This window comes from Brienomyrus brachyistius, chromosome 10, assembly GCF_023856365.1.
Source record: "Brienomyrus brachyistius isolate T26 chromosome 10, BBRACH_0.4, whole genome shotgun sequence".
NCBI lineage: Eukaryota > Metazoa > Chordata > Actinopteri > Osteoglossiformes > Mormyridae > Brienomyrus > Brienomyrus brachyistius.
In genome coordinates, this window is record NC_064542.1 from 15,007,257 (window position 1) to 15,034,417 (window position 27,161).

The 27,161-nt window shown below is 45.5% G+C and overlaps 3 protein-coding genes and 1 long non-coding RNA gene across 5 annotated transcripts in view; 3 read left to right on the plus strand and 1 right to left on the minus strand.

The window, feature by feature from the left end:
- p2ry10 (P2Y receptor family member 10) overlaps positions 1-27,161 on the plus strand; it is a 130,977-nt gene that overhangs the window by 87,910 nt on the left and 15,906 nt on the right. The window lies entirely within an intron of this gene.
- Positions 1-27,161, plus strand: part of tbx22 (T-box transcription factor 22) — a 118,513-nt gene that overhangs the window by 16,960 nt on the left and 74,392 nt on the right. The gene's annotated exons all lie outside the window — the stretch shown is intronic.
- LOC125750078 (uncharacterized) lies at positions 17,076-20,009 on the minus strand. Its single transcript, XR_007400282.1, has 2 exons — positions 19,576-20,009; positions 17,076-19,179 (listed from the first exon to the last, which is right to left on the minus strand). It is a non-coding gene; the product is annotated as an uncharacterized LOC125750078 (long non-coding RNA).
- On the plus strand, positions 19,140-25,999 carry lpar4 (lysophosphatidic acid receptor 4). Its single transcript, XM_049027356.1, has 2 exons — positions 19,140-19,549; positions 23,705-25,999. Exon 2 carries the CDS (start codon positions 23,901-23,903, stop codon positions 24,966-24,968), a length of 1,068 nt encoding a protein of 355 aa, XP_048883313.1. The 5' UTR covers positions 19,140-19,549; positions 23,705-23,900; the 3' UTR covers positions 24,969-25,999.

Consider the following 27,161-nt stretch of genomic DNA (forward strand, 5'->3'; position numbering starts at 1 on the left):
GACACAGAGTTGACCTGAGGCTTCTACTTGAACTACTGTGGCACTTGACAAATGAACTGACACTTTTGATGAAAATACAGTAACTATTTTTCCTATTTATTATTTCTGATATATATTTATCTACATAATAATATATACATTTATTGTCTAACAATACCTCTTATTAATTGCTTTGTAAATATATTAATGAACTGTGAGTTGATATATTAATGAACTGTGAATCTGTCTGCAATGGTCAATTTTGAATGTTTTTAATGTTTTTCAGACTGGCCCTTGGGAACCTGTACTCGGTCCATGTTTTTGCTCCCTCCCAGCTCCCTGCCTACTAGGAACTGAGAGGGAGCAAAAATGTTGACTATCTGGGGCCCCCCAAAGAGTGGTTTGAGAATAACCTCTATTTATTGCTCTATGTGAACCACAGTTAGCTTTTGCCATCAGGATGTGATGCTCTGTGATAACACCGGCGCTTATCTCAACAGTCACCACAGAGGACAAGCTGACTGTGACACGATCTGCTTTGTGTTTTGTTGCCTGGAAGCAAGCAACAGATAAGTCACCTTCCACTGGTGTTATTCGTGTTGTTTAGCTTGTTTTTGGGAGCTCATCATGAATACATAGACTACATAGTCTCGAGAGCTCAATGAAATTGCCAGTGTTCTGCATCAATAAAATTGGAAAGCTCAACAATCAAAGATCCCAATAAAGATTAAATCTTTTCAATTTGTGTTTTCTATTTATCATTTTAACAAATGACAAATTAATCTGGGCATATGGAGGACATGGATTTCGAAGGTTGAACATGAGGCACCTTTTCTTTACACTGAATTATTTATCTTAATGAGCCACGCTGATGAGGATGCTGCGTGTAAGACATCACTGGAAGATGCTATTCAACCATCACAAGTCTGATCAGCTCATTACATTCACCTCTGGTGAAATAAAAGGAGAGGCACGTCCCTTGAAGTTAATCCACTCCCGAAATGAGCTTAAATGATTCGTTCTCAGTTGCAAGTTAATGTTTCAACATGCTTAGGTTAGATTTTTGTGGAGAAGTTCAAAAGGTTGTGAAATTGTATTTTACAAGTGAATACAGGCAAAACTGACTCGGCAGGGATACAGTGTTTGGACACATTCACGTCCATTCATGTAAAAAACAAATGATGTGTCAAACGACATTATTACCCTAAAATGGCAAAATCTCAAAAATGTAAGTGACTGAGTGTGGTGATTCACTAACAGTAGCTCCACCACACTTCACAGAGGTACAGTATGTGTACAGCTTCACCCCCCCCCCCACCCCCCAGTGATTCACAGAGGTGAGAAAAGCAGGAGTCACTCCACTGCTCTGCTGCATGATCTTGTAACACTGACATTGCTTTTCCGTCCAAAACTCTTGCACAAGGTGCTTTCTTACTTGGCGTGTTATCTGTGTTGTTTTTATTCACTGAGTTCTGATAGATGAAACATCCTGTTTTCTTCTTCTATGGTGGGATGATGTAAAGGTCAGAGCACATCTCTTTTTCTTTAGAATCTCCCCTAGAATCCCCAGACATCCCAAGCCAGTTGGAAGACATGATCCCTCCAGTGTTTTCTGGGTCTGCCCAAGTGAGATCTTTCCGGAACAGCTCCCTAGGGACCACATGACGTCTGTATGAGATGCCAGAACCACCTCAACTGACTCCTCACCTTGATGCACTGACCGAGGCCAGCAGAAGCCTCATTTCCACCGCTTATACTCTTAATCATGTTTATCCAGTCATCACCCACAGCTCATAACCATAGGTGAGGATAGCGGTTTGCTATGGCTAGTTAACCGCGGACCTCATCTGACTCTCACTGCTGTCTATCACTGCACCTTAAGTTGGTATAGGACCTCTGCAATGCGATGGCTGCAGGAGTAGATCGATCTGGAGATGCTGGAATCACTGAATATTGTTGGGGTGACAAGATCATGCGCGGAAAGTGGGTAAAGTACCTCTGGCAGACGGAGGTCATGGTTCCTATTTTTAAAAAACACCAACCCTGCGGACGTCTGTGCCAGAGTGCTGGAGAGGAGCCTGATGGCCACACCGAAGACTCAGGGAGAACGATGCAGATTCAGATGCAGAACAGTGGAACAACTCTTTACCTACACGCTGATTTCTTATGCTAGCTATGCTAACACAATGCACATGTGGTCCATGGACTTTGAGAAGGCGTATGACCATATGCCCTGGTGCACACTGCAGGAGGTGCTACAGGAAATGAGGTAGTGAGGACAGCGGCATGCTATTTAGTCAATGTATCAATGCACTAAGAGTTATGACTGCATCCTTGGCACACAATCAAAGCTGATTAGAGTGGGTGCCGACCTACGCAAGGGTGTGTCTCGCCTCCACATCCGTTTGTAATTTTAATAAACAGGATATCGAGGCGTAGCCAGAGCTGGAGGGGTTGACATTATGGTGGGCTAGAAGTGACATCCGTGCAATTTGCAGATGATGGGCTTTTGAGTGATTCATTGCCAAGTGTGAAGAGGCACTGGATCAATCCTTTCAGGTTGGGGGGGAGGGGGTCTGCTCTAAGTAAAGGAGTTACCTCGGGATCTTATTCATCAAGAGTGTTCGTAAGAGGGAACACGAGATTCATCCATCCATCCATTTTCCGTAAGCGCTTATCCTATCCCGGAGGCTACCTGCACAAGGCAGTGAACAACCCAGGATGGGGCGTTAACCCATCGCAGGGCACACTCACACATTCTCCTTACACAAACATGAGATTGACAAAAGCAAAAACATTTAGAAGATAATTATTAAACATAACAAAACATAATAAGCAAACTGGCTTTTTAAGTATGACTAATTCAAACCAGAACACTCTGCAAAATAATCAGATTGATCTCTACTTCCTGTGGGTCAGAGCTGTCTATGGTGAGAAAGGATCTTTTTTCCTTCCAACATTCTTCTCTCTTCTTTCATTTCACCTGTTTCTTTATGACGGTTCAACTGAAACGAGGTCAGAATGATCCAGCTGCACTTATGCAAAAGCTTAATAAGCGCTTGGAGTACTACATGCGATAAACATAAAACTGGCAATTGCAGGGCTTACAAGGGACACTTCTGTAGAAAAAGAGCAGAAAATGCATCTATTTTTCATATCTTCTTATCCAATAGACACTCATGCTGAGCTTGGAACTCATCCCAGAAAGGCAGAGGACACCCTAGAAGCTACTCCAGTCCATCACAGAGGAGAAACGGAAATATTATGAGCAGAGTAACTGACCCACCACATTGCATGTCTTTGCACCACAAAAACCTGTTGCCACTGAGCAGAATATGACTACTCACGCCCAAGATTAGGGTCTTCAATGCCAACGTAAAGACAGTCCTACTACATGGCCCTGAGAGATGGAGGACCACTGTTACCACCACCATGAAGATGCAGGTTTTTATCAACACCTATCTGAGAAGGATCTTCTGGATTTGCTGGCCACTATCAGCAAGCAAGAACTGTCGCAGCTAACAAAACAAGGGCCTGAAGAGCAAGAGAGCCTCTGGTGACACTGGTGGTTGCTAGACCACAACCTGCCTAACCAGCCTCAAACACCACAAGACAAGCTCTCATATGGAATTTCCAGGAAAAGAAGAAAAGAGGTCAGCCAAGAAATACCTGGCATCATGACTTGGAAGGAGATGCAAAGATAAAGCGTCACACCTGGGGAGAACTGGCAGCGGACCAAGATGCCTGGAGACCTCTAGTCAGGAGCCTATGTCCTATTAGGTGAAAGAAAAATGCTTAATAAAGATACTTTTCAAAAACAAACTTATTTACGGGCCTGAGAGCACATGGAAAATATCTCATAAAAGGAAAAGATGCTCAGCTAGGGAAGGAACTTCTAAAGCACCGTTTCCCATGATTATAAGACATATAATTTTGTTTTCTCACGCCACACTAATCCCATCAGGTCCAGATGCTGAACCTGGTTCCTGTCTGTAGCCCAGCTGCTGTCTGACTTACGCATACTTTCCTGTGTATCACTGTTCCTGCTAAGTTAAGGTCATATCACTCCTTCCCTAGTTCCTGCCCCTTTCTCCCATTCCGGCGCCATTTGCCTGTTCTTGCCTTCCTAACCTGAGAGTGATTCTTGCACAAAATAATGATTTGTTTCATGGAAGAACTGTAATGGAATTATGCAAATCTGTGAATGACTAGAATATAAAGGCTATCAAACCACTAAGCCCAGAACCCAGTTAGACTGTCGATATAATATCTCATAATATAATATCGCATTATAAAATATAATGGTCATGCTGGTATTTAGCTTGTGCTGTGACAGACATTTAAATATTTTTTTCAGGTGCAAAATAGCAGTTATACACGATCTCCTTCCTCTCGCTGCTGGAGACAGTGTAGAAACTTTTTTTTTTGGAATTCTGTTATATTTCTGGTTCAGCTCGGTGGCAAAGTGCGACAGTGCTGCGTTAATACTCATCAGCGATGCCTTTACTGATTTGCGCATCAGTACTGTCAACTCAGAGACGTGCCAGGCGCCTCTTACAAAGATCTTCATCATGCTGCCATTTCTGAGGACCACTTTCTAGTATAAAGGCCTATCTACGCCCTCAAAGCCATGTGATGCCAGCACAATAAACACAACAATTTCCCCAGAAAGAGAACATCTCTTTATACCTTTCCTCTTAAAACAAACGCTCATAGTAGAACAATGTGATCTTGGGGCTGCCATCCAATACACGCCCATACAGGCCTAAAGTCAGAAACCGTCAGGGTCAGCATCTGTTTGTCTCAGTCTTCCCCCGTTGTCCAAGTCTTTAGTGTTTCCCCAGTTTCCTGAATGGCTGCATAGCTCAATGAGCTGAGTGTGAAGCTACTGTATTTGCCAACCCCTTAGTCTTGTGTTTGAATTCCGCCTCTGTTTTTGTATTGTGTCATTTATATCAGTTTTCTAGTTCCTGTGTTTTGACCTGTATTTGGTTTTTGCTTTTGTGCCCCTCGCTCTTGCTCCAAATCTGCCCGGATCCATGACAGAAACGCTTCTCATTTCATGGGATTGGCCTTTTGATAGACCCTCCATTTTTATGATTCAAGATTCATGAAGTTTATTTGTCACATAAACAGTTATACACATACAACACACTCCAAGCAGCTGTGCATAATAAGAGAATAATAAAATATTAAAAAATAACAATATAAAAAACATATGAAGTATGTCCAGCTGTATATAATCTATACATAAGTGATAAGGTGAAAGTGATTGTGCTGTGCAATATAAGCGCAATGTACAAGAGACCTGAGATATGTACTGGCAGTTTTAACAGTATGAACTGATGTAAGCAGTACTCATAGGATTATGGGCACAGAGTGATGTCAGTGTTACAGTGACTAAGAGTCTCTGTAGAGTCCGGTGGGAGACCTGGGGGCACTGAGACTTGTCCTGGTTTAGGAGCCTTATGACCTGGGAAAAAAGCTCCTCCTTGACCTTTCAGTTCTGGTCATAAGGCTGTGGAACCGTTTGCCTGAGTTCAGCAGGCAGAACAGAGATTTATTGGGAGGGGAGGGGTCCTTGAAGGTTTAAATTGCTCTGGTCCTACAGCAGCTCTTGTAGTGGTAATTGTAATGGTAGTTTTGGTTCAGATTTAAATCCGATAGCTTGTGCTTTTTTTTGTTTTTTACTAATGATGTCATCTCTGGACATATTTTACAGGAAGGGGAGGGACTTAGTAACAGAGACGTCTACTTACCATGGTGAAGGACACTTCCTTTTAGTTTAAAGTTTAAGTGAAGAGGGGAGAAGTTCTTCCCAGCTGTGTTTGAACTGACACGATGGATTTTTGAGCACACACATAAGCATTGAAGTTCACATTGGAAAATGGGTGGGGGGTGGATGGATGGATATATAGAGCCTTGGATTAATACGAATGGAAATGATCACACTTTCCAGCAAAAATCACGGTAAACCAAGAAACAACTAAGTGGTTCCTTTACCTATTAGTCAAGTTGCAATATTTTATAGGGATGGCGTACTTAGATGATCACTAATGTTTACCAAGGTCCAAATATGCCCTGTAGCATCGTTCCTATTAATATGTCGTAATGTTAATATGATTGCAATTACCCCTCCACAAGGGTATATCAACAATATCCTTTTAAGCTAATAGGATGGGATGTTGTGATTCAGGCCATGATATTATATTGCAAAGGTTCATCCATCCATCCATCCATTTTCCAAACCGCTTATCCTACTGGGTTGCGGGACATCCAGAGCCTATCCCGGAAGCAATGGGCACGAGGCAGGGAACAACCCAGGATGGGGGGCCAGCCCATCACAGGGCACACTCACACACCATTCACTTACACACCGTTCACTCACACATGCACACATGAGGGCAATTTAGCAAGTCCAATTAGCCTCAGCATGTTTTTGGACTGTGAGGAGAAACCAGAGTACCTGGAGGAAAGCCCACACACGTAACCCAGATGGAGACTCAAACCCGGGTCCCAGAGGTGTGAGGCAACAGTGCTAACCACTGCACCACCATGCCGCCAGCAAAGGTTCATAATATGTCATTTACAGTACAGTATTGCATAAAGGTTCTTAGACCATTATTTCCCCAACTTAATTGCTCAAAGTATATCATGCCGGTGGGCCGGCATGGTGGTGCAGTGGTTAGCACACTTACTGTGGTCTACTCTGGGACCCAGGTTTGAGTCTCCATCTGGGTTACGTGTGTGGGCTTTCCTCCGGGTTCTCTGGTTTCTCCTCACAGTCCAAAAACATGCTGAGGCTAATTGGAGTTGCTAAATTGCCCATAGGTGTGCATGTGTGAGTGAATGGTATGTGAGTGTGCCCTGTGATGGGCTGGCCCCCCATCCTGGGTTGTTCCCAGCCTCGTGCCCATTGCTTCTGGGATAGGTTCCGGACCCCCCTGTGACCCAGTAGGATAAGCAGTTTGGAAAATGGACGGATGGATGGATCCCAAAATAATGTTCATTATATCCTATTTCATCCCCCTCCGCCAACACGCAGGTCCACTGTCATGTAGGAAACCAGTCATTGGCTGATAACTGGACAGTGTTCTTTCTGAAAGGGCCTGAATCAGAATCAGAATTTGAACAGGGTGTATATCTGTAAGCACAACAGGATTTATTACAACTGCAGTTATAATACAGCAATGGCGTTACTCCCTGGAGTTGCTGTTAAGTTCATTTGGCTCAAGGTTGCGTCCCACTGCTGTTCACTTTGCTGACTCACGACAGTGCAGCAACGAACAGCTCGAACCACATCATCAAGTTCGCCGATGACAAGAACGGAGGTGCAACAGCTAACGGACTGGTGTAAAGTCAACAGTCTCTCTCTGAACGTGGACAAAACAAAAGAGACGATTGTCGACTTCAGGAGAGCACGGAGCGATCACTGTCCACTTAACATCAATGGATCCTCTGTGGAGGTCATCAAGAGCACCAATTTCCTTGGTGTTCACCTGGCGGAGAACCTCTCCTGGTGCCTCAACACCAGCTCCATAACCAGGAAAGCCCAGTAGTGTCTCTTCCTTCTGCGAAAGCTGAGGAAAGCCCATCTCCTACCCCCCATTCTCACCACCTTCTACAGAGGGACTATCGAGAGCATCCTGAGCAGCTGCATCACTGTCTGCTATGGAAACTGCACCGTATCGGATCGCAAGACCCTACAGCAGATAGTGGGAGCAACTGAGAAGATCATTGGAGCCTCTCTTCCCTCTATCACAGACCCCTATCGCACCCGCTGCATCTACAAGCCACCAGGATTCTGGAGGATCCCATGCACCCCTCACAAACACTCTGCACTCTCCTGCCTTCTGGCAAGAGATACCGGAGCATTCGGGCCCTGACTGCCAGACTGTGCAACAGTTTCTTCCCTCAAGCCGTCAGACTCCTGAACAATCAGAGACTGGATTAATATATACACACACACACACACACACACACACACACACACACACACCTTTATACAGTTCACTACCTCAATAACTTTTTTGCACAACCCATTGCACTATTGCACTTTACACTTAGCCTGTCTTACCTACTATCATCGCTTCTATTTCTTATATTGCACACTCGTGTCGCACTGTTTTTGCAATGTCTGCACTTTTTGCAGACTTGCACTTCATGTAGTCCTGTGTTGATGTAGTGTTATATGCAGCGCCATGGTCCTGGAGGAATGCTGTCTCATTTCCCTGGGTGCTTTTCCACCGCACAAAGTACGGTACTTTCGCTTTTCCATTGACTTCCAGTCGAGTACCAGTACCCAAAGTTCCACTACCAAAAGTGCCAAACCAGCTGGGGTGCTTCTTTGGTACTTCGGTACTTTGGGGTGGGACTGGCAAACGTATTTGCCGTTGATTAATTTTGCAAATAGCCTGCCGCTGAAACACAAAATACAAACGGCATGCAAGTTGCAGAGTGAGACGTTGGTTTACACATTTCATAATGCTACTGGTCAGCTGCGGGGCGCAGAATGGGCTGGGAGAGGTCCCAGCCTTCCAGAGTAGGACTGGGTCAGTCAGTTGATATGGATTAACACGGTTTTGAGTTTCTGAAGATTGCAGAAGTAAAAGCAAACTGTGGGTGGCCTGGAAGCCGAGCCGTCTGGGGGCTGAATCCCATCTCGTGACCATGGGTTCCTGGTCACCTCACGCATACGTGAGCGCAGACCATGAGCGCAGACCATGAGCGCAGACCATGAGCGCAGACCATGAGCGCAGACCCTGCTTTTAAATGCAATGACAGTTTTGACAGGTGGATAGTCAAAACATGCAGCTAATTATATATATATATATATATATATATATATATATATATCCATCCTCCAAACCACTTATCCTACTGGGTTGCGGGGGCTCCGGAGCCTATCCTAGAACTAATGGGCACGAGGCAGGGAACAACCCAGGATGGGGGGCCAGCCCATCGCAGGGCACACTCACACACCATTTACTCACACATGCACATCTACAGGCAATTTAGCAAGTCCAATTAGCCTCAGCATGTTTTTGGACTGTGGGGGGAAACCGGAGTACCCGGAGGAAACCCCACGACGACATGGGGAGAACATGAAAACTCCACATACATGTGCCCCAGGCGGAGACTAGAACCCGCGTCCCAGAGGTGTGAGGCAACAGTGCTAACCACTGCACCACCATGCCATATGTATATACCACTGCACCACCATATATATATACACCTCCCAGGTCTCTCATCTACTCTCATTTTTAGCAATATAGCAGTGCCATGCTACCTGTCTGCACAGAACAATCTATGTGCAGACTCATGGGCCCTCTGCTGGTAAAAAGCTGTTATACAGGCAAATCTATAAAAAAAAAAAAAAAATTATAATTGATGTCTGGCAAACAGGAAATCCCGCCCTCAGCTCTCCCACGCTGGAGTGCTATTCATCAGCAGGTGGCGCACCTCTGCCATGGATGAGTGGGCCCCTTTACCTTTCAGCCCAGCTTCCCAATCCAAAGTCTGCAGGGCAACTGGGGACCATGCATTAGCCCTTTTGACTCTGGCTGCTAGGCTACCGTGCCAATTAGCATTGCTGTCACAGACGGGGTGAATTGTGTAGCAAAACAAATCAATTACAAAATGAAGAAAGCGGTGGGGGACCATGGAGATGGAAGGAGGAAGCATGTCTTCCACTTGCTGGCCGAGATGAAGACAACGCCCTGCCACCCCCACCACCCCCCACCCACATTGAATCGGGTAGCACTGGCATTAAGGAGGCAAACAAACAGTTACGAAACAAAACAAAGACCAGAGAGCACGGGGTCAGCAAACGGACTCTGTCACCAAATTATAATGTGGATACATGCAGGGAGGGAAGGTTAAGCGACTGCAGCTGATAAAGGTCCAATGGGAGAGAAGGGGGGGGGGGGGGGGCGAGGTCACATGACCAGAAGTAGCCATACAAATTTGTTCCACCTGTGCCCTGTTCCCTTTAATTTGTGCACATTGGTATATTCTGTTTTACATCACCGCATCACCAGCATAAACTTCGGAGCCGAAGGCCTGAGATGTGTCATACCCCCTTCTCCCGTTGTATCTGAAGCATCTGTCCTGGAGCTTATCGTGTTTTTTTTCTCTCTCACTGGCCTTCCTCTTAGAATTTTGTGTTTGCCATCTCTGCTCCTCCCCTAAAAGGGAATTCTTCCTAATTAACTGGCTTGTCCTTGCAAAGCCCTTAAGTGGTTCCGTTCCAAAACGTTCTTACAGTCCTACAATGGAATTTTTATCATATAAAAAAATTTGTATATAATGTCCAGCAGAATACTATAGTTATACATGGTATATAAGCGACCATATAACTTGAGGAGAAGTGTTATAATGGTGGATGGAGATGTGAGGCTGCTCTTTGCAGTGTGCGCAGGGCTCTGAGTTTCTTTCAGCATTTCTGTCACTCACTTGCATTCACACCTCGAGATGCAACACAGTAATGTCCTGTTACCCTCTGACTTACAAAAAAGAATAGAAAAGGTTTCACAACGGAGCTCGTCTCTGCTCAGTTTCGTATTTCTGTGTGTGTTTTGCTCCAGTGCTGCATGGTAACTTGCAGGTGATAACCGCAATCCCTTATGCCTGGGCGAGCTCGTAGCATCAGGGGTGTGAATTATACAGCTCTGTGTGAGTCCATTGCTGGGGTATTTCTTTTTTATAATCCCCGAGGTAGTGAAAGCAAAGCAGCAGCGGCAACAAAAAGCAACTGACCCCCCCCCACACCCCCCATCAACCTCCCTGTGATTCTTCTTGGACAGATCTCTTTGTAGTTGTTATTGGTTAGTCATTGTTCCGCTTCTCCAGATGTGATCCCTAAATGGAGAACTGGGGAGAAGTCATGATCCAGCCTGGTGTCTTGGATGACTAATGCAACATCCGCCGGTTATTCATGTACACCTACCCAAAAAGGCCTCTTCCTCGCTGCAGCACCTCTGAGCATGAGACCTCTTTTAAATGACCTTTTAATTGTACTCTCTCAAGCCTGTTGCTTCAACTGCAATCCATAGAGGAGCGTGATTTGAGATGAAAAACCTATAGTTTCCTTCTTGTGGCCATTCCTAGTAATAACGGATGCACTTAAATTTAGTTGCTTAGACCAGTGTTGGGGTGGTGCAGTGGTTCGCACTGTTGCCTCACACCTCTGGCACCCGGGATTGAGTCTCCGTCTGGGTTATATGTTTGTGGAGTCTGCATGTTCTCCCCATGTCGTCGTGTTTTCTTCGGGTACTCCGGTTTCCCCTCACAGTCCAAAAACATGCTGAGGCTAATTGGACTTGCTAAATTGCCCGTAGGTGTGCATGTGTGAGTGACTGCTGTGTGAGTGTGCCCTGTGATGGGCTGGCCCCCCATCCTGGGTTGTTCCCAGCCTCGTGCCCATTGCTTTCGGGATAGGCTCCGGACCCCCCTGTGACCCAGTAGGATAAGCGGTTTGGAAAATGGATGGATGGATGGATAGACCAGTGTTTGCCAACCCAGTCCTTGGGGAACCCCAAACTGTCCACATTTTTGCTCCCACCCAGCTCCCAGCCAATCAGGAACACCGAGTACCTGGTACACATACTAGGAGCTGAGAGGAAGCAAAAACACGGACTGTCAGGGGTTCCCCAAAGACTGGGTTGGAAAACATTGGCTTAGACAAATGTCATCTTCCCTTTCAGACAGCTGAATATTTTTATTGGGGCAATTAATGGACATTACTTAAGGGTACTATAGAGAGACCCTTTTTTGCTACTCAAACTTTTTAAGTTATGATTCGTACCACTACAGCCTCTCCATCGTCTAGCTGAGGCCCGAGTCGCGATGTATAACGACAGAACATTGCATGCTGTGAAATTTCATGCCGGGGATTCCCAAGCCAGACCTCATCCATCCATATTTGTCTTTTTTTTTCTTCATCCAAAAGCGCAGGCGAGAGCAGCCCAACTGCTTTGTGGTCATGTGTGCTGTGGACAGCCGTCTGACAGCGTGCTGGCCCAATGAGTCCGCAGCTGGATGTGAATGACAGGAAATGAGGGTACCCACCCTGCGGTCCTCTGGAGACAAAGGGCTTGGGCGTGGAGGCCCAAAAATACGTTCTGCGGGGGTGTCAGTCCAGGAACAGGACAAAATTAGGCCTGGCAGGGGTCATGTCGCAGCTACTGGCGAAGGTCGCACACACGTTCACACACATGCAAGCTTGCTTTCCCCACACACACTGAGCAGCTCCCATAAGCACGAGCGACTCTCTCACTCATCAAGGGCTATTTTAAGTCCCCCCTGACCCGGATTGCTCGGGCCGGATGTGGCCGGTACGGCACTGGGGCGGTGAACCTTAATTAGCAGTGCCGTCGTGTAAACAGGGCCTCGCTGATGCCAGGAGGTATGTGGCCAGGTTCCAGGAGGAGTCAGCTGACCGGGGGTAATGACATGCACTGACATGATAAAGTGAGCTGTCGATGACACCCCCCCCTCCCCCGCCGTCCAGCCCACACAGCCCTTGAGGTCTGAAGAAATATACATTTGAGAAGACCCAGAGATATCCCCCCAAATCAGAATCCACCCCCCACCCCCAAAAAAGAGATTTATTCAACTAAAATACAAGACAACATTAGCTCACCCACCCTCCCTCTCTCTCCCTCTCTCCATTCATTTCTATGGGGAAAACTCTAATCCCAACATGATAACCTTTCCCCGAGAAAATGGACCCCACAATGTCCAAATAATAGGATTTTGTTATATTGTGGAGACATTTGGTTCCCACAATCTAATATATATGCATAACCCAGACACACACACACACACACACACTATATTTCACAAAGGTCAGTGTGACACCAGCTGGAAACTGTCAGGAGCTGTTTACAGAACATGTCAAGATGCTCTAAATAATCCTTTCTACAAAAATGCTCCACCTCAAGATGTCAGCAACAAAAGCATCTCTTTCACCCTCAAAGCCCCCCACTCCCCACCAACTCATTGTTCTCTCATTTCTGTGGACAGGTCACTCACATCTCTGATTGGCTGCCCTTCTCCTCCAGCTGTAAGCTGGCAACAGGTGAATGGTAATTTTTGCTGCACTTATATTAGCGTAAGTGTAAAAACTCAAACAGATGAAGCATCAGCTGAAACCAAAAATAACAGCACGACTTCATAAAGACCAAAATGACCCTAGAAAAGAAAAATAATGCGACGAGGGGCATGAATGCAGCCACCAGGAGAAAGCTTGCACAGGGTATTCCCTCACTCATGCTGAATTTCCTGTAACATTTTGATACATATCACTAGCGAGCATCCTGTACAGATGCAGCCCCATCAATGCAGGGTGCACAAACGTGCGTTTGTGTGTGTGTGTGTGTGTGTGTGTGTGTGTGTGTGTGTGTGTGTGTGTGTGTGTGTGTGTGTGTGTGTGTGTGCGTGTGTGTGTATGGGTGCGCATGCTTGCTGGGTCCGCATGGCTCTAAAGGGTAGGTGGCAGTAGCATAGAACCTCAGAACATGGACTCAAAGCCTGAACGCTGCTGGTCCCTTGTGAAGAAAGGCGACGATCGTGCAGAGAAAAACATCAAGGTGGTAAAATCACTTTTACTTCACTTTACTTCACTGCGCAAGTAAACACTGACAAGGAGTGACCATTTTAACCTAAGAATCAGTCCCATAGCTTTGGACAAAATCCCAACAACATATCAACCTAAGGAAGGCCTCAAGCCAAAGTCTTTCTGCTTGCTCTCTGCTCTAAATAAACAACCAAAAAGTTCCCATGGAGCTTCTGAGAGGGCACATGTACTTCTAAGCACGCTGTCCATCTGGTGGCCAATGCCTGCATTAACTCTGAGGGCTTCTGCACTCCAGACGTTCTCCTTTCACCCTGATGTGCTTTGAAATGTCTGTAGAACAGGGAGGAGCAGCTAAGAAAACTTGAAGTTGAAAGGCTCTCTTGGTTGAGACAGCAAACCTCCAGAAATGTGTGTTTCCTCTCTCTGTGGCTCCTCAGCGGGACAGGGGAGAAGTTCTCCGCCCCGGAGCCAGCTAGAAGCCTTTGGAGAGGCTCCATGGCCCATGTCCGTTCCGTGTTGTCAAATCGCCACACACGTGACCACTGACCCCTCAGCGCAGGTGTCTGGCTGTGTTTTGCAGTCAGAGAGAAAATACATCATTTGTTTGCTTTATAGACTCCATGGTGATTTATTGACGTGTTTCTATTCCAGCACGGACTTGTTTCACAGCTGGAGTTTGCACTCAACCCTATGAAGCGTCTCACGCCGGTCACCATATTCAAAAACAACCAAGGGTAACACTTTCTATGAAGCCCTTGTTTATAATGCATCACACATACCTTCAAAATGCATTATAAGGCATTCATAAAGTATTATAAGCATGGCTATAAATAATAAATAATAAAAATTGACTATAATGGTCGGTTTAAACATTAAGGATGCTTTGCACTGCATTATGAGGTATTTATAGTGCATTATAGATGATAGCTTCATAGAGCATTCATAATGCGTGATAAAAAGGGCTATAATGTTTTATGCCTTTTAAATAGTTACAGCCTGGTTTATAATGCTTCATGAATGCCGTATGCATTATGAAGGTATGTATGATGCATTATGCTGACTGCTTTAAGTGTCACCAAACAACGTTTGGATCCAAGTCCTAGACCTTTTGGCTTCCTCGCATGTGTCCGGCCCACTTCAGCCCCTACACACTCACAGACACACAGATATACACAAGCGTGGGTTGCTCTTCAAGAGGGTCAGCGTGACAACAGCTGGAAGCCATCAGGCTCCGTTCACAGAGGGTACAGAGGCGCGTCCACCCAGTCCCTCACCATCGGCTTGTTTTTCTTTCCTCCCGGATCTGAGCGCAGATCAGTCATGTCAGCGAACCAGCCCCATTTTTCGGCTTTCTGAGGACAGAACTCAGCCCTCTCTCTAAAGAAGAGAAGCCAATCACTGGGAGCCAGAGATCAGCGCACCGTGCTCATGATTTAGCGGGGGAAAAAATCGAAAGATTAAACCATGCTGTTTTTTAATGTGCTGCTCTACAACTATCTAATATAGGTGGATCCCTATATTAGACGGCCAACGTTATAAACAGGATAAAAGCGACTAAACATGAAGGTAAACATGGACCTAAGCCACCATGTTTGGTTTTGAAAGGTCAACAGTCTTTTATTTTTTTTACTGGTCAGAAGCTCAAAATGATTTTGAAGACGGATGAAGAAATGGAGTGACCATGTAATGTATGATAAGATCAAACATTAATCCATTTTTGGTTATTTGAAAAAGAGCTATTAAATATAACTGGTTACTGGCTGAGCTGATGAGACTGACCACTTAGAGCAGGGTAAAAGATAGCAGTAAAACATTCGAAGCGAGCTTCATTTGAAACTTCCTTTTAATGATAGCCAGAGGGATAAATTTATGCCCTTCGACACAAAAAGCGAGAAACAGCACCGATCACCATAAGTCCTTCAAGCGGGATGTCCAGCACAAAGACCGCGAACCGGGACTTCGGGTGACGTTGAATGTCACGCTTTAGAAGCCTGGGAGAGCGCGCCCATCGCCCCTTCGCTCAAGAGACGTTGCCCGGAGGCAAATATGCACGGAACGTGGGGCACCTCGGAGCCCAGTGAATGGATTTGGCAGCTGATAGAGGCGTCCAGGGAGCTGCCTGGAGACACACTCCTATTAACTCTTGTGCCTGGTGCAGAGAGGACCTGGCAGCTGAGATCTCCACAAACAATGATAGTAAAAAGAGGAGGATTTTATACAGCATAAAAGGATACACACAGAAGAGACAGGATGGGTTTTAAATAGGAGGTTTTATTTATGAGAGAATTGACCTGCGTCGCCTCGCGCCCACTGCAGCACGACCTATCGAACGGGACTGCAGCGGCCGTGCAACAGGGCACATTTATTGCTCCTGCCATTTCTGTCACACATGCTTGCTTGGGGACTGCACATGAACACCCCCACCCCCCTTATGTTTAATAACTGTTTATGAAAAACACTTCCTTGCAAAGAATGAGTCATCAGCAGAGTTTCAGGGCCTGTGAGCATCATGAATGACTAGGCTAGCAAGGCAACGCAGTAAGAAAATACATATCTGCAAAATAAAGCTTACACATTTTCACATATGCAATAGGGTTACAGAGTATGCAGTTCTCCAATAAAATTTGGAACTTCTTCCTTTCTTTTTTTATTTGCCATGGTTTTGGTCCAAAGTAACAAACAAATAGATACCGATAATACATAACAAGCGAATAGCTGCCATGTAGACAAGAAGCATGAATTCTGATTGGTGTAAAATACATTTTTTAAATTTCCTGTGAAACGAGTATTTATATGAATGTTACAGACCCCAGGACTCACATACTTGCACAAGCTAAAGGAAATCAATGAGGTTAGTAAATATGTAGGAACAAGGACATTCAGCAGGAGAGATCAATCACCCCTCGCTTTCGTAAACTGGCCATTTCTGTGCGTAACTACAGCTAGTTGCCCTGATAATGCTACAGTTGTCACAAAGGTCACGTTTTGTCCTGCTTTCTCATGCAAATCGTCGTTTAATATAAATGGGGGGTGAGAAAATTCCAGCTGCGAAGCCCCAAAAAAAACCTCCGCTGTGGTTTTTAGTTTTTTAAGTGACAAGGCCAATGCAGATTGAATCGGTTAAAATGAGCAAATCTGACCAAAATCGAGAAACAAAAACAAACAAAAAAACACAAACAAGTCAAGGGGGCGGGGGGGGGGGGGGTTATAAATATTTAACATGTGACAATAAGTGTGTGAGCTGATTATATTTATGACAGGAAAGGGGGATATTTATACCATAGATCTGCTCATAAAATAACCGTCGCTCACGGATTACTCATGAAATACATTATGTATAATATATTAGTCACCCGATATATTTTTATTATTGTCTTCTATCTAGCCTTGTTCATAAAAATAATGTCATTTTACTTAAAGCACTCATGTATAATGCATCATAGATACATTCATAATGCATTATAATGCATTCATAAAGTGTTATAAACACAGCTATAATTATTTATAGAAAGGCATAGCACATTATAGCCATCTTTATTATGCATTATGACTCGTGAAGCTCTCATCTATAATGCACTATAGATTCCTTTTTTCAGGCAGCAAATGCCTAGCCTCTGCCTCCTCCTGACAGGAATGCCCAGCGCTCAGAAGGAGGCTCAGGGGCTGAATTTGAAAAGGCTGAGCTCCTAAAACCCCATGTTTTGTAGTTGGATTCGAGCAGAATCCCAGGGGTAATTTATGGGGTGCTTTACATCCTTTGTTCTTCTCTCCCGTATGCCAGAGCTGGGATCTGGGATGTTTCTCCTCAAGGTTCCACTCCTCAGTGTTCATCTGTCATGCTGGAAGCAGCACTAGGCCATGACCTCCCAAGGAGTGACCCTCCACGCATGGCACGCCTACGTCAACCTCCGGCATCCATCCCAGCTCGCTACTCATTACAACATGTAATTATGGATTGCGAGAGAGGTCCCTGATCTGTAAGCAGCTGGTACGTTTAGGCTGCTGCAATTCTCCCTGCCTGCCAGGGCTGGCACTGTTTGACTTTAGTGCCTGCTTGTATGAACTGTCCATCACTGGGAAATAGTGTCTTTGACAAGTGTGGTTCACAAGTGTTTCGTAGTGTCTCAAGGGTACAGAGCTGACAGTTTGCCACAACATTCGCCGCCAGCTCCAATAACTGCAATCATTCAAAGGCTTAAATCGGAGACCAGAACAATAAACAAGTACTGGCCAGGAAATATTAAATACGGGCCATATAGCAGTACAATGCAGCAAAGCCTACTGTAACTAATTGGAAGAATGCAACACCACAAAGAATCAGCAGAACATTGTGTTCACCCACAGCCCAGGCAAAGCTGATCACAGCGACCCTCCTGAGGAGTGTTGCGGGGAGGGGGACCAGGGGGGCTGTCTGCCTTACATGAGAAGCTAAGGCCCACTGATATTGATTTGTGTGGCAGTGAAGTCTTGATAATCAGATTTTCATGGACTCGATCTGAATGTAAGGACCTGCTTCTTCTCTGAGGTGACAGATTTTAAATATTGCATGTGCCCCAAGCTTCTCTTTAAATGGATTTATCCTGATGGATTTTCCACTACAGAGCTTCAGTTGAAGAACCTTCGCTAGAGCAGGATAGCAGAGCCTCTTGGGGCTTCAGCCTTCTAGGAATCCGCGTCGTTAACCACTGCACCACCCTAAAAGCATGTCCAGGCATCGTCCACAAGCAATCTGCGGACTATAGCTGATAATAAACCAAAGTCACCCCATTGTGCCAGACAAGAATCTATCTTCTCTCATTAAGAAGTATGTGGGCCTGAGGCGGGGGTGGGGTCAGGTTGGGTGGAGGTCTGGTTGGGGGGCGCAGGAACACTGCAGGAAAGCCGTGTTTTCAGGCTGCCTGGAGGTGCATGGAGAGCAGGATGTCCTGTGTTCTCTTCACGCTATTGTGTGGGGTACTGCCCGTCTGGGACCCCAGTTCAAGGACAACATCCCTTCTGTCACTGGGGCTCTCCACAGACTCAAACAGCCGTTCACACAGAGAGGAAGAAAAAAATAAACCAGAAGGGGATATTTATAGGACACTTTGATATCACACGTACTCACATGGGTTTAATAATAGTGTGACGATGAATAAACGTGTTAAGTAAAAGATTGATCTAAAAATATGCATAACAATTAAGTTACGGCTTTTGAAAGATCTATGATTTGTTTCCTGTCTTTCTTCCGTTCTATCTCTCCAACGACTTGATGTCACCCTGTTATAGGTTATTGACTCTTTAATAGAAAAGAAAATAATAATAATACATCTCATTTACTATTAACTCAATTATACATTTTAAAAACTTAAATACATTTCGCTTAGACAAAATAAACCGATGGTAGAAAATATACTAAATGGAGGATTACCTTTGCTGGTCTACTTTATTTAACGGGTATTAAAGAAAGGAGAAGGATGCTTTGTTATCGGCGGCCGGGCAAGCAGGCTGGTTGCGGTGCCTTCCTCCGATGATGACACCCCAGTCCTCCCCCCTCCCCGAGCCTTCCCGACAATCCTCCATTCACGCTCAATCTCTCCTCGCTCTCTTCTCCGGCAAAGATCGAGGTGCTATTGTCCTTTTTCCTGTGGAGTGCAAACCCCGTTTTTTTTCTCTCTCTCTCTCCCTCCCTCCCTCCTGCTCTTTCCATTTTAAAGCAGATTTCCTCGCACGCGCGAGCGGCTTCACAATGTCGCGGCTTTGGGATTGTTTTTCTCTCGAGTCTGTTGCAAAGCGGAGACTTTAACTTGAGAGAAAGTGTCTTGGGAATACGACGCGTTTCAGGTACATTTCACACAGATTTTATTTTAATAACTTTCCCCCTGCCTTGCCACTGAGGAAAATGTCAAAAGACGGACTTTACTGTCACTGTGAAGTTTTAAACTAAACACGTTTGCAGCTATAGGATGAAGCTTGCGTTCAACTGACAGATTAGCGAGACCATCAAAAAACTGAGTAAGTATTATTTCCCTGAAACTCACCAGGGTCACATATGTTAAACTGATAAAACGTACTTATACGCATCTCTTAATTGCAGCTTTCAAACTGATTACTGATTACGAGTTGTGTACTTGTTACCGCATGCATGTATTTGCGTATACGCACGATCCTTTGTCTGCTGGTTATGTATATATTTAGATATATGCTTGTATTGGTTTGAGCTCATCGATGTGTATGCCTTTGCAGAAACGTGTGCTTTTTATAAACCGCAATATAGATTAGACTAAGGACCTCTAAGCGTGGTTTGCGAACAAAGCAGCGGAACTTCACACATGTTGCTAATTTTAGAGCGAATATACCCTAATTGCTCATGTCGACCATATGTTTTATAAGGCAAGTCTAGGGAACCGCAAAATTAAACTTCACTTGCCTAATCCTGGCATGCATTTTTCAAGTTGCTTTGTACTGTCGCGGAATCGCTCCTCTCTGCTTGTAATAAACAGGCTGACTGAAGGTGAAAGAACAGAACAGCTGCTTTTCCGCGGAATTCGACACAGGGATTACAGATCGTGGATTTAATAGTGAATGTTGTCCCTATGAATTACCTAAAACTCAATTACTATGGAGCTGCAGCTGTTCGTCAAAATGAAACCATTTGTAAAGATCATGTGGTTTCTACAAGGACTCCCCCCCCCCCCAAAAAAAAATGGAGAATATTAGTCTCTGGTGGGGGGATGTATTCATGTCTCAATCTCAGTGGGGGTTAGGTGGGTCTGGCCTGCCATGTCAGTTAATGAAACCCTAATTTGTACCCTTGTCGATTTCAGCATTAAGTGCTGTGCGTTAAGGACCGCCTTACATCAAATGAACACCGATTGGTTTGAGGAAAAACCTCACAACCAATATCTGCTGCCTATTTTAATATTCCCTGTCATTTTAATGGGGGCCAGCTAGCAATCGATTTCCACAGGACAAAACACACACACAAAACAGACTGAAAACCTGAAAGAATATAACCTATTCCCGCTGTGCGACATTAATTTGAGCTTAAATGCTCGTTGTGAATAAACCAACTTGCAAACTTGCACTGACTCACTCTCGACTGACTTCATGTTCCCCATGTGAGGAACTGTCGGTAGGGGTTACATGCCGCCCGTGACGTTTTGGGATGAAGGCGGTTTACCCAGGGTGCTCCGTCAGGGACTGCCTGTGGAGCGTGTAGCAGCCTGCAACGGGATGTGGGCGGACTGAGGAAAAGTCGGCCCACTAGGAGCTGCCCGGTACAGTTGTTGTATTGTGAGCAGGCCAGCTATGGCTATGTAGCATAGGAGTGACATTGTGGGTGCTGCGGAGTGTGAAGGTCCAGAGATGCATCAAAGCGGTGCTCCCTGTCTGGGATGGCCTGCTGCAGTGGGTGGGACTAGCATGTTAACCACACAGCGGTGTACAGATGGGACCGTGAGCCCTGTAGCTCATGGTAAGCTTCTCTTGCTGGTGAGGAAGCCCAGTTTGGTGTCCTACATGGCAGGAGGCCTGACCACCCATGGTGGACACGGTTGTTTATCAGATTATTTTCTGTGTCACACGGCCCTCACATGGTCTTCAGCTTTACATAAAGAGAGTCCAATGCTCATTACTGGGTGGGGGGAGGGGGGGTTCTTAGGAGACTGTCCAGCAGCTTAACATGATTTAAAAGGTGTTTGGACTTCAAGGCTAAAACATTAATGAAAATCAAACTGTCAAAGCAACAAACAACATAAAATAAGATATGAAACTACTAAAAACAAATAAGATATGAAGCTAATCACTGCCTGCCTAAGTTATAGTCAGTCTATAGAGAGTAGTCAGTTAACAACCAGCACAGGTGGAAACCAATTAATGTACATTTACTGGAGACCATTAGCTAGCCAGTACAGTAAAGTATATATGACGACTGAACTGTGGGATCCCTTTGAAATGGCACAAAACACAGTGCCCTAAGGAGTACTCTGTATTCACAGCACCATGACAACAGAAGTTCTGTAGCTTGAGTTGCTAATGCATACAGCTGGGTTTTGATGACAGCGCAGCTGGCACTGAGAGGCCAGGCAGGGTGTGGCTGGGACACTAACTGGGAATGTTAACCCTGAGCTGTAGAGTGTACTGTATGGGAGCACCACGCTCAGCATCTTCTTATCCCGATGCATCTCTGATCACATCTTAGTGGCTAAGCATCAGCAGAAATTACAAACATGGTACACAGAGTATTTATTTCTGAGGATTTGAGGATTCAGGCCTGGCAGGACTTTTAAGTGCCAAATTACTAAGCTATGCGGTATTGTACAGTACTGTGCAAAAGTATTAACAGGGGCGCCAGCTCTTATGCATCTGGCGTGATGCTCATGCTTTCAGAATCTCATGCTCACACAAGAAATCTTGCAGCAAAACTGTATTATTCCATTATAAACCTAAAATTAGCTAAATCAAGTGTTGGGATGGTTTGCAAACCCCACAGACTATTTACAAGGGAATAAAACTCTTATATACATGTAAATGCGTGTGCAGACATGTCTCAAATTGAAAATCTCACTCCAGCCAACTGACCGAAGTTCAACCCTGTATTAGGCAGTGACAGAAAATGTATAAACCTTTAAATTTACCTGAGTATGAAGTGTATATTTCCAATACATTACTGATCTTCTTGTATGGCTACAACACTGCTTCAGTTCCCAAACCTCAGTACACTGGGGCACCTTAGCAATTATTTATATTTGTTAAATGTCACCATTAGCTCATCATTTAATTAAATTTATATCAGTTAAATCATTTGAGGTATTGATTAGCCAAACAAGTTATGCTAGTGGTCGATTCAAGAAATACATGGATATATTTACTGGTTACTGCAAACACAGACTTTCTGAGAGGTTTTGAGATGGTTAAACCATCTTTAAAGGCAAATCATCATAGTTTTACACCCCAACATGAAGATCATTTAAAGAATTTTTTTCGACTCCCAAGCCTTTTGCACAGTGCTGTACTTCCACACCTGAACACATGGGAAATCCCACTGCACTTTTCCCACAAAGAGCATGAAGGTCCTGCTGCAAAACTGCCATCCCGTTCGTGCAGCCCCCACCCCCATCGTTCTGTTCAAATGCCCCCCCCCCCCCCACAGCCCGAAAGGTGGGACAGCTGCATAGCTTGCAGGCTGATGTCCGAGGGAAAACAACTGCTGTTTTTCTCAGAGCGAAAGCAGGAGCATATTAGCACAAGTCATCTGATCTGGGAAGGAACCATACAGCTTCAGTCCATTTCCCTCACCCTGCACATGTGGGAAAGCGGGGTGGGCTGCAGACCTTGGACTAGGCTGACGGGTTCCGCTCCGTCGCTCTCTGCACCTGGTCTTGGGCAGGGACTGACCGGCACTTCAACTTCCATCGTCACATAACCAGCTCGGCAGAGACTCCCATTTCTGTCCACTGGAGTGTTAGCTTAATGATATCCTTATCACGACGCGCACTTAGAGGAATGTGCAGAAGACACCCGTTAGTGGCCGTGGAGGAAATGAATAAGAAGTTTTGCTTGCTGCATCGTTCTGACATTCGACAGTTCGAATTAGACGGCCCCCATTTCATGGGAAATGGCCCTTTGAAATGGAGAGGAGTGCTATTCTTATGCATGTCAAAATCTTGCTGTAAGCACTTTGAACAGAGACAGAGGTCTAGTCTAGGCAGTATTCCAAGCCATTGGTTGTGTTTGTGCCCCTGCAGGCTCTCTACACATACTGAAAATAGTGTGTGTGTGTGTGTGTGCGTGTGTGCGTGTGTGCGTGTGTGTGTGTGTGTGTGTGTGCGCGTGCGTGCAAGTAGACGGTTGAAAGGAGGAAGTCAGGCCATCATAGGTGGGGAGATACCAGTCAGGTGCAAAATGCCAGCTTTCCCAAAGTCAGCAAGTAGTCAGCCTCATGCCTGCTGCTATTTTTGGTAAAGCCATGTGTGTGAGATTGCATGCTGTTGATAGGGAGCTCTCAGAGCAGAGAGAGGTTTGTAGGTATGAATAAGGTTCACGGGTCGCAATGTTACAAAGCGGAAGGCCACCAAAGCTGGCTGGAGCCACTTCTGACAGACCGTGACAGGTGAAACGTCTAAGTTGTGCTAGTTGCTAACCCAGCTGTTTCTTTCTCTACTGCAGGAAAGTGAGAACGGCCCACCGGTGCTATCGAACTGCGTCAGCCTGTGAGCAACGAACAAGCACCACTTTGGCTTCATGCCCATGATGGATACACAGGGGAACTACTGGGGCCTAAGTTGTTGAGAGCTGAGAGTTTGACCTAGGCCTAGTCTCTCAACTTCTCCCATTCCTTTGGCCCGACCTTAGCGGGCCCAACATGTCAAGCCTGGTATATAATGAGAGCAGTATGGAGGATTGCGGCATTGATGACTCCTTCAAGTACAACCTGTATGGCGTTGTGTACAGTATTGTGTTTGTGCTGGGCTTGATAACCAACTGCGCCTCACTGTTCGTCTTCTGCTTTCGCATGAAGATGCGCAACGAGACTACACTTTTCATGACTAATCTAGCAGTGTCGGATTTAGTCTTTGTATTCACACTGCCTTTCAAAATCTTCTACAATGTCAACCGTCACTGGCCCTTTGGAGACTGGCTGTGTAAGCTGTCTGGAACTGCCTTCATCACCAATATCTACGGTAGCATGCTCTTTCTCACATGCATAAGCGTGGACCGCTTCCTGGCCATTGTTTACCCATTCCGGTCACGTTCGATACGCACGCGGCGGAACGCGGCCATCGTGTGTGCCGCCGTCTGGCTCCTGATCCTGGGCGGCGGCATCACTGTCACATTCTTCTCCACCACCAACCGTGCCAATTCCAACTCCAGCACAACCTGCTTTGAGGGCTTCTCCAAGAAGACGTGGAAGACCTACCTGTCGAAGATCACCATTTTCATCGAAGTGGTGGGGTTCCTCATCCCTCTGCTGCTTAACTTGGCCTGCTCCTCCATGGTGCTGCGGACACTACGCAGGCCGGCCACACTCTGCCAGATAGGCACCAACAAGGAGCGTGTCCTGCGCATGATTGTGGTGCACGTGGCTATCTTCGTAGTCTGCTTTGTGCCGTACAACTCCATTCTCTTCCTGTACGCCATGGTCCGCACGCAGGCACTAGCCAGCTGTAGTGTAGAGCACTTTGCCCGCACACTCTATCCAATCACACTCTGTGTGGCTACGCTCAACTGCTGCTTCGACCCTGTTGTTTACTACTTCACCTCTGAGTCTTTCCAGAAGTCCCTGGGCACAGGCAAATCCCACGCCAAGCAGGACAGCGTACTACGCACAGACATCCCTCTCTCTAGCAAGGACCCCAGTGACTCCGAGCTAATAGAAAGCCACCCCCCTTCTAGAAACGGCAAGGACTTCATGTCAGAGACCCACTTCTGACTAGGTTGAGGAACCAGGTAAACTGGTGGCCAGCTCGTTGCCCGAGATTGAGGGTCAAAAAGTTAAAAAAAAAAAAAAAAAACATTGTTCTTTCATGAGTCTCACAGGCAAATTAAAGGGGAGATGCTGTGAAGTCTTGAAGCACTGGGAACTAGGGTTTGCTGGAAGGAAATGATCAGTGTTATTGACATTATACTGTAAATCTACTGTTTGCTTTAATGGAACCATGTGACGTATTTGGGTTAGCCTAATGCTTCTGTTTAAACGTCCTTGAGCAGATAACACGTTTTAAATGGAGTTGGTGTGACTGGGCTTAGAAGGAGGTGTAAATTTACTTGGGCATTGTTCAAAAGCCTTGTCAAAGGTAAAAAAACAACAGTCAGGGCCAAGATGGGCTCCTCTGGTATACTGAGGACAGCCGCGTTGACGTAAGGTCACGCTCTGCAGGGCTTTCCCCACCAGTCAGACTCTTGTCCCCATTTACCGTCACCACACTGAAGAGTGTCGAATATGCAGCTTGCTGGAGCCTCTGTTGTGCATAGTTGTTGTGCATACCGGCATGACCACTGTTGCTTTTGTAAATGGTCCCCCGGGAGGGATTTTGAAGTGAACAAATCCACTGACATTCATGTGTTTGAACAATGCGTTTGCACAATCTTCCACCTTGATCGCCTTATTCCCGTTAAGTCTAACTTGCAGCCATGTACGTGCTCACAAAGATGCAAACGAATCTGCACTGCATTAACTTTTTTTAAAAAAACAAAAATGTCTCCCCTCACGTGCTAAAATGAAATATTGCCCTATTGCACTGCATTCAAGTGTATTATATTGTTCATATGAAAAGATAGTATTGAACAGAAACGGCTGTGCTCAAACGAAATGAGGATCATGATAAAGCATTGCAAATGTAAAACGAAAAAGAGACTGCAATTGAACGTAGTGAACAAGTGTCCATTGTTAACAACAGAGCACTTTTATATGTGGAATTCTGTGAATGTCTGCCTTGTAGACTGTGGAATAAGGAATAATAATTAAAAAACAAAAAAAAAAAAAACTTGTCCCAGAAGTACAAACATGACTGTTAGTCAGCATTCTTTCAAGATCTGCTAAGGCCCCTTGTCCGTGGAGAATATGTATCCAAGGGAGTGTTTGTCCACCAGCTTGCTCTGCGTCTGCCTTTTACAAAGAAGGACCACAGCGTGGATGACTTGACCCGGTTCTGCACTAGCCATGGGCCAATTATAGTAGCTGGAGTGGAAGGGTAGGTGCCTGGCCAGGAAGCTTACTGAACTTTGAAACAATAAGAGGGTTGTCTAGGTTAACCGTGATTTGGAAATCTGGTCCATGGTCAGGCACTCCCCACATTGGTGCTAATTCAATCATAGTTTGAGGAGATGCTTTCAGTTCCAGGGTGCCTGTCTTGAGTGACAGTGTCACAACCTACTTAGACAGTACCCAACCAGGGACACATCTAAGCAACTGTCTGGAACCCAACCCACCTGCGGATTTTGTGGCTGTAGAATGAGGTGTGGTCACATGACCTAGATATGCAGAATGCCACAGAAAATAGGCACAACTCAATGTTATCTTAATGGGAAAGTGCACCGTTGTGGTAAGATGTTCTATACTAATCCCTGACCAAAGGCTCATTAAGGTTTCAGCAATGGAGCATTGTCTTCCACTCAATCAGGAGTCTTAATGACTTCCTGGTCCCAAGAGTTACTTTAATTCTTCAAGACATGCTGCAAAGGGCTTTTCCTTCCAAGGAACAATCTGGATTTCTAATGATCCTCTTTCACATTCTTATGGGTGTACGGCTATTTTGTGTTAAATGGTTCAGGGGCAGATCGACATCTCCCTGCAGGCGTCATAAAAAGCGAGCATCGGATCTCTCCTCACAACGATGGTGGATATTAAAGCGATACATGATCCTGCAGCAGATGAAAGGCTGAGTGAGGTCGGAAGAGGTCAATGTATGCACTTTTAATGACCACTTATTTAATTAGTGTTGCTGTGAATGTGGAGCTAGTCAGAGTCATCGCGGTCATCACGGTCCTCGAGACATGAAAGGACCTGGGTGAAACACCAGTCTACCACAAGGCACCCATTCGATGGCTTTGGTGGACAGGAGGAAAAGCACAGGAACACAAGGAGAACATGTCCACTTGCCCAAGTTAGTTACTCTTCGGTTTT

What these genes read in the sequence shown, in the direction of transcription:
- lpar4 (XM_049027356.1), top strand. Translation starts at nt 23,901, where the DNA reads ATGTCAAGCCTGGTATATAATGAGAGCAGTATGGAGGATTGCGGCATT.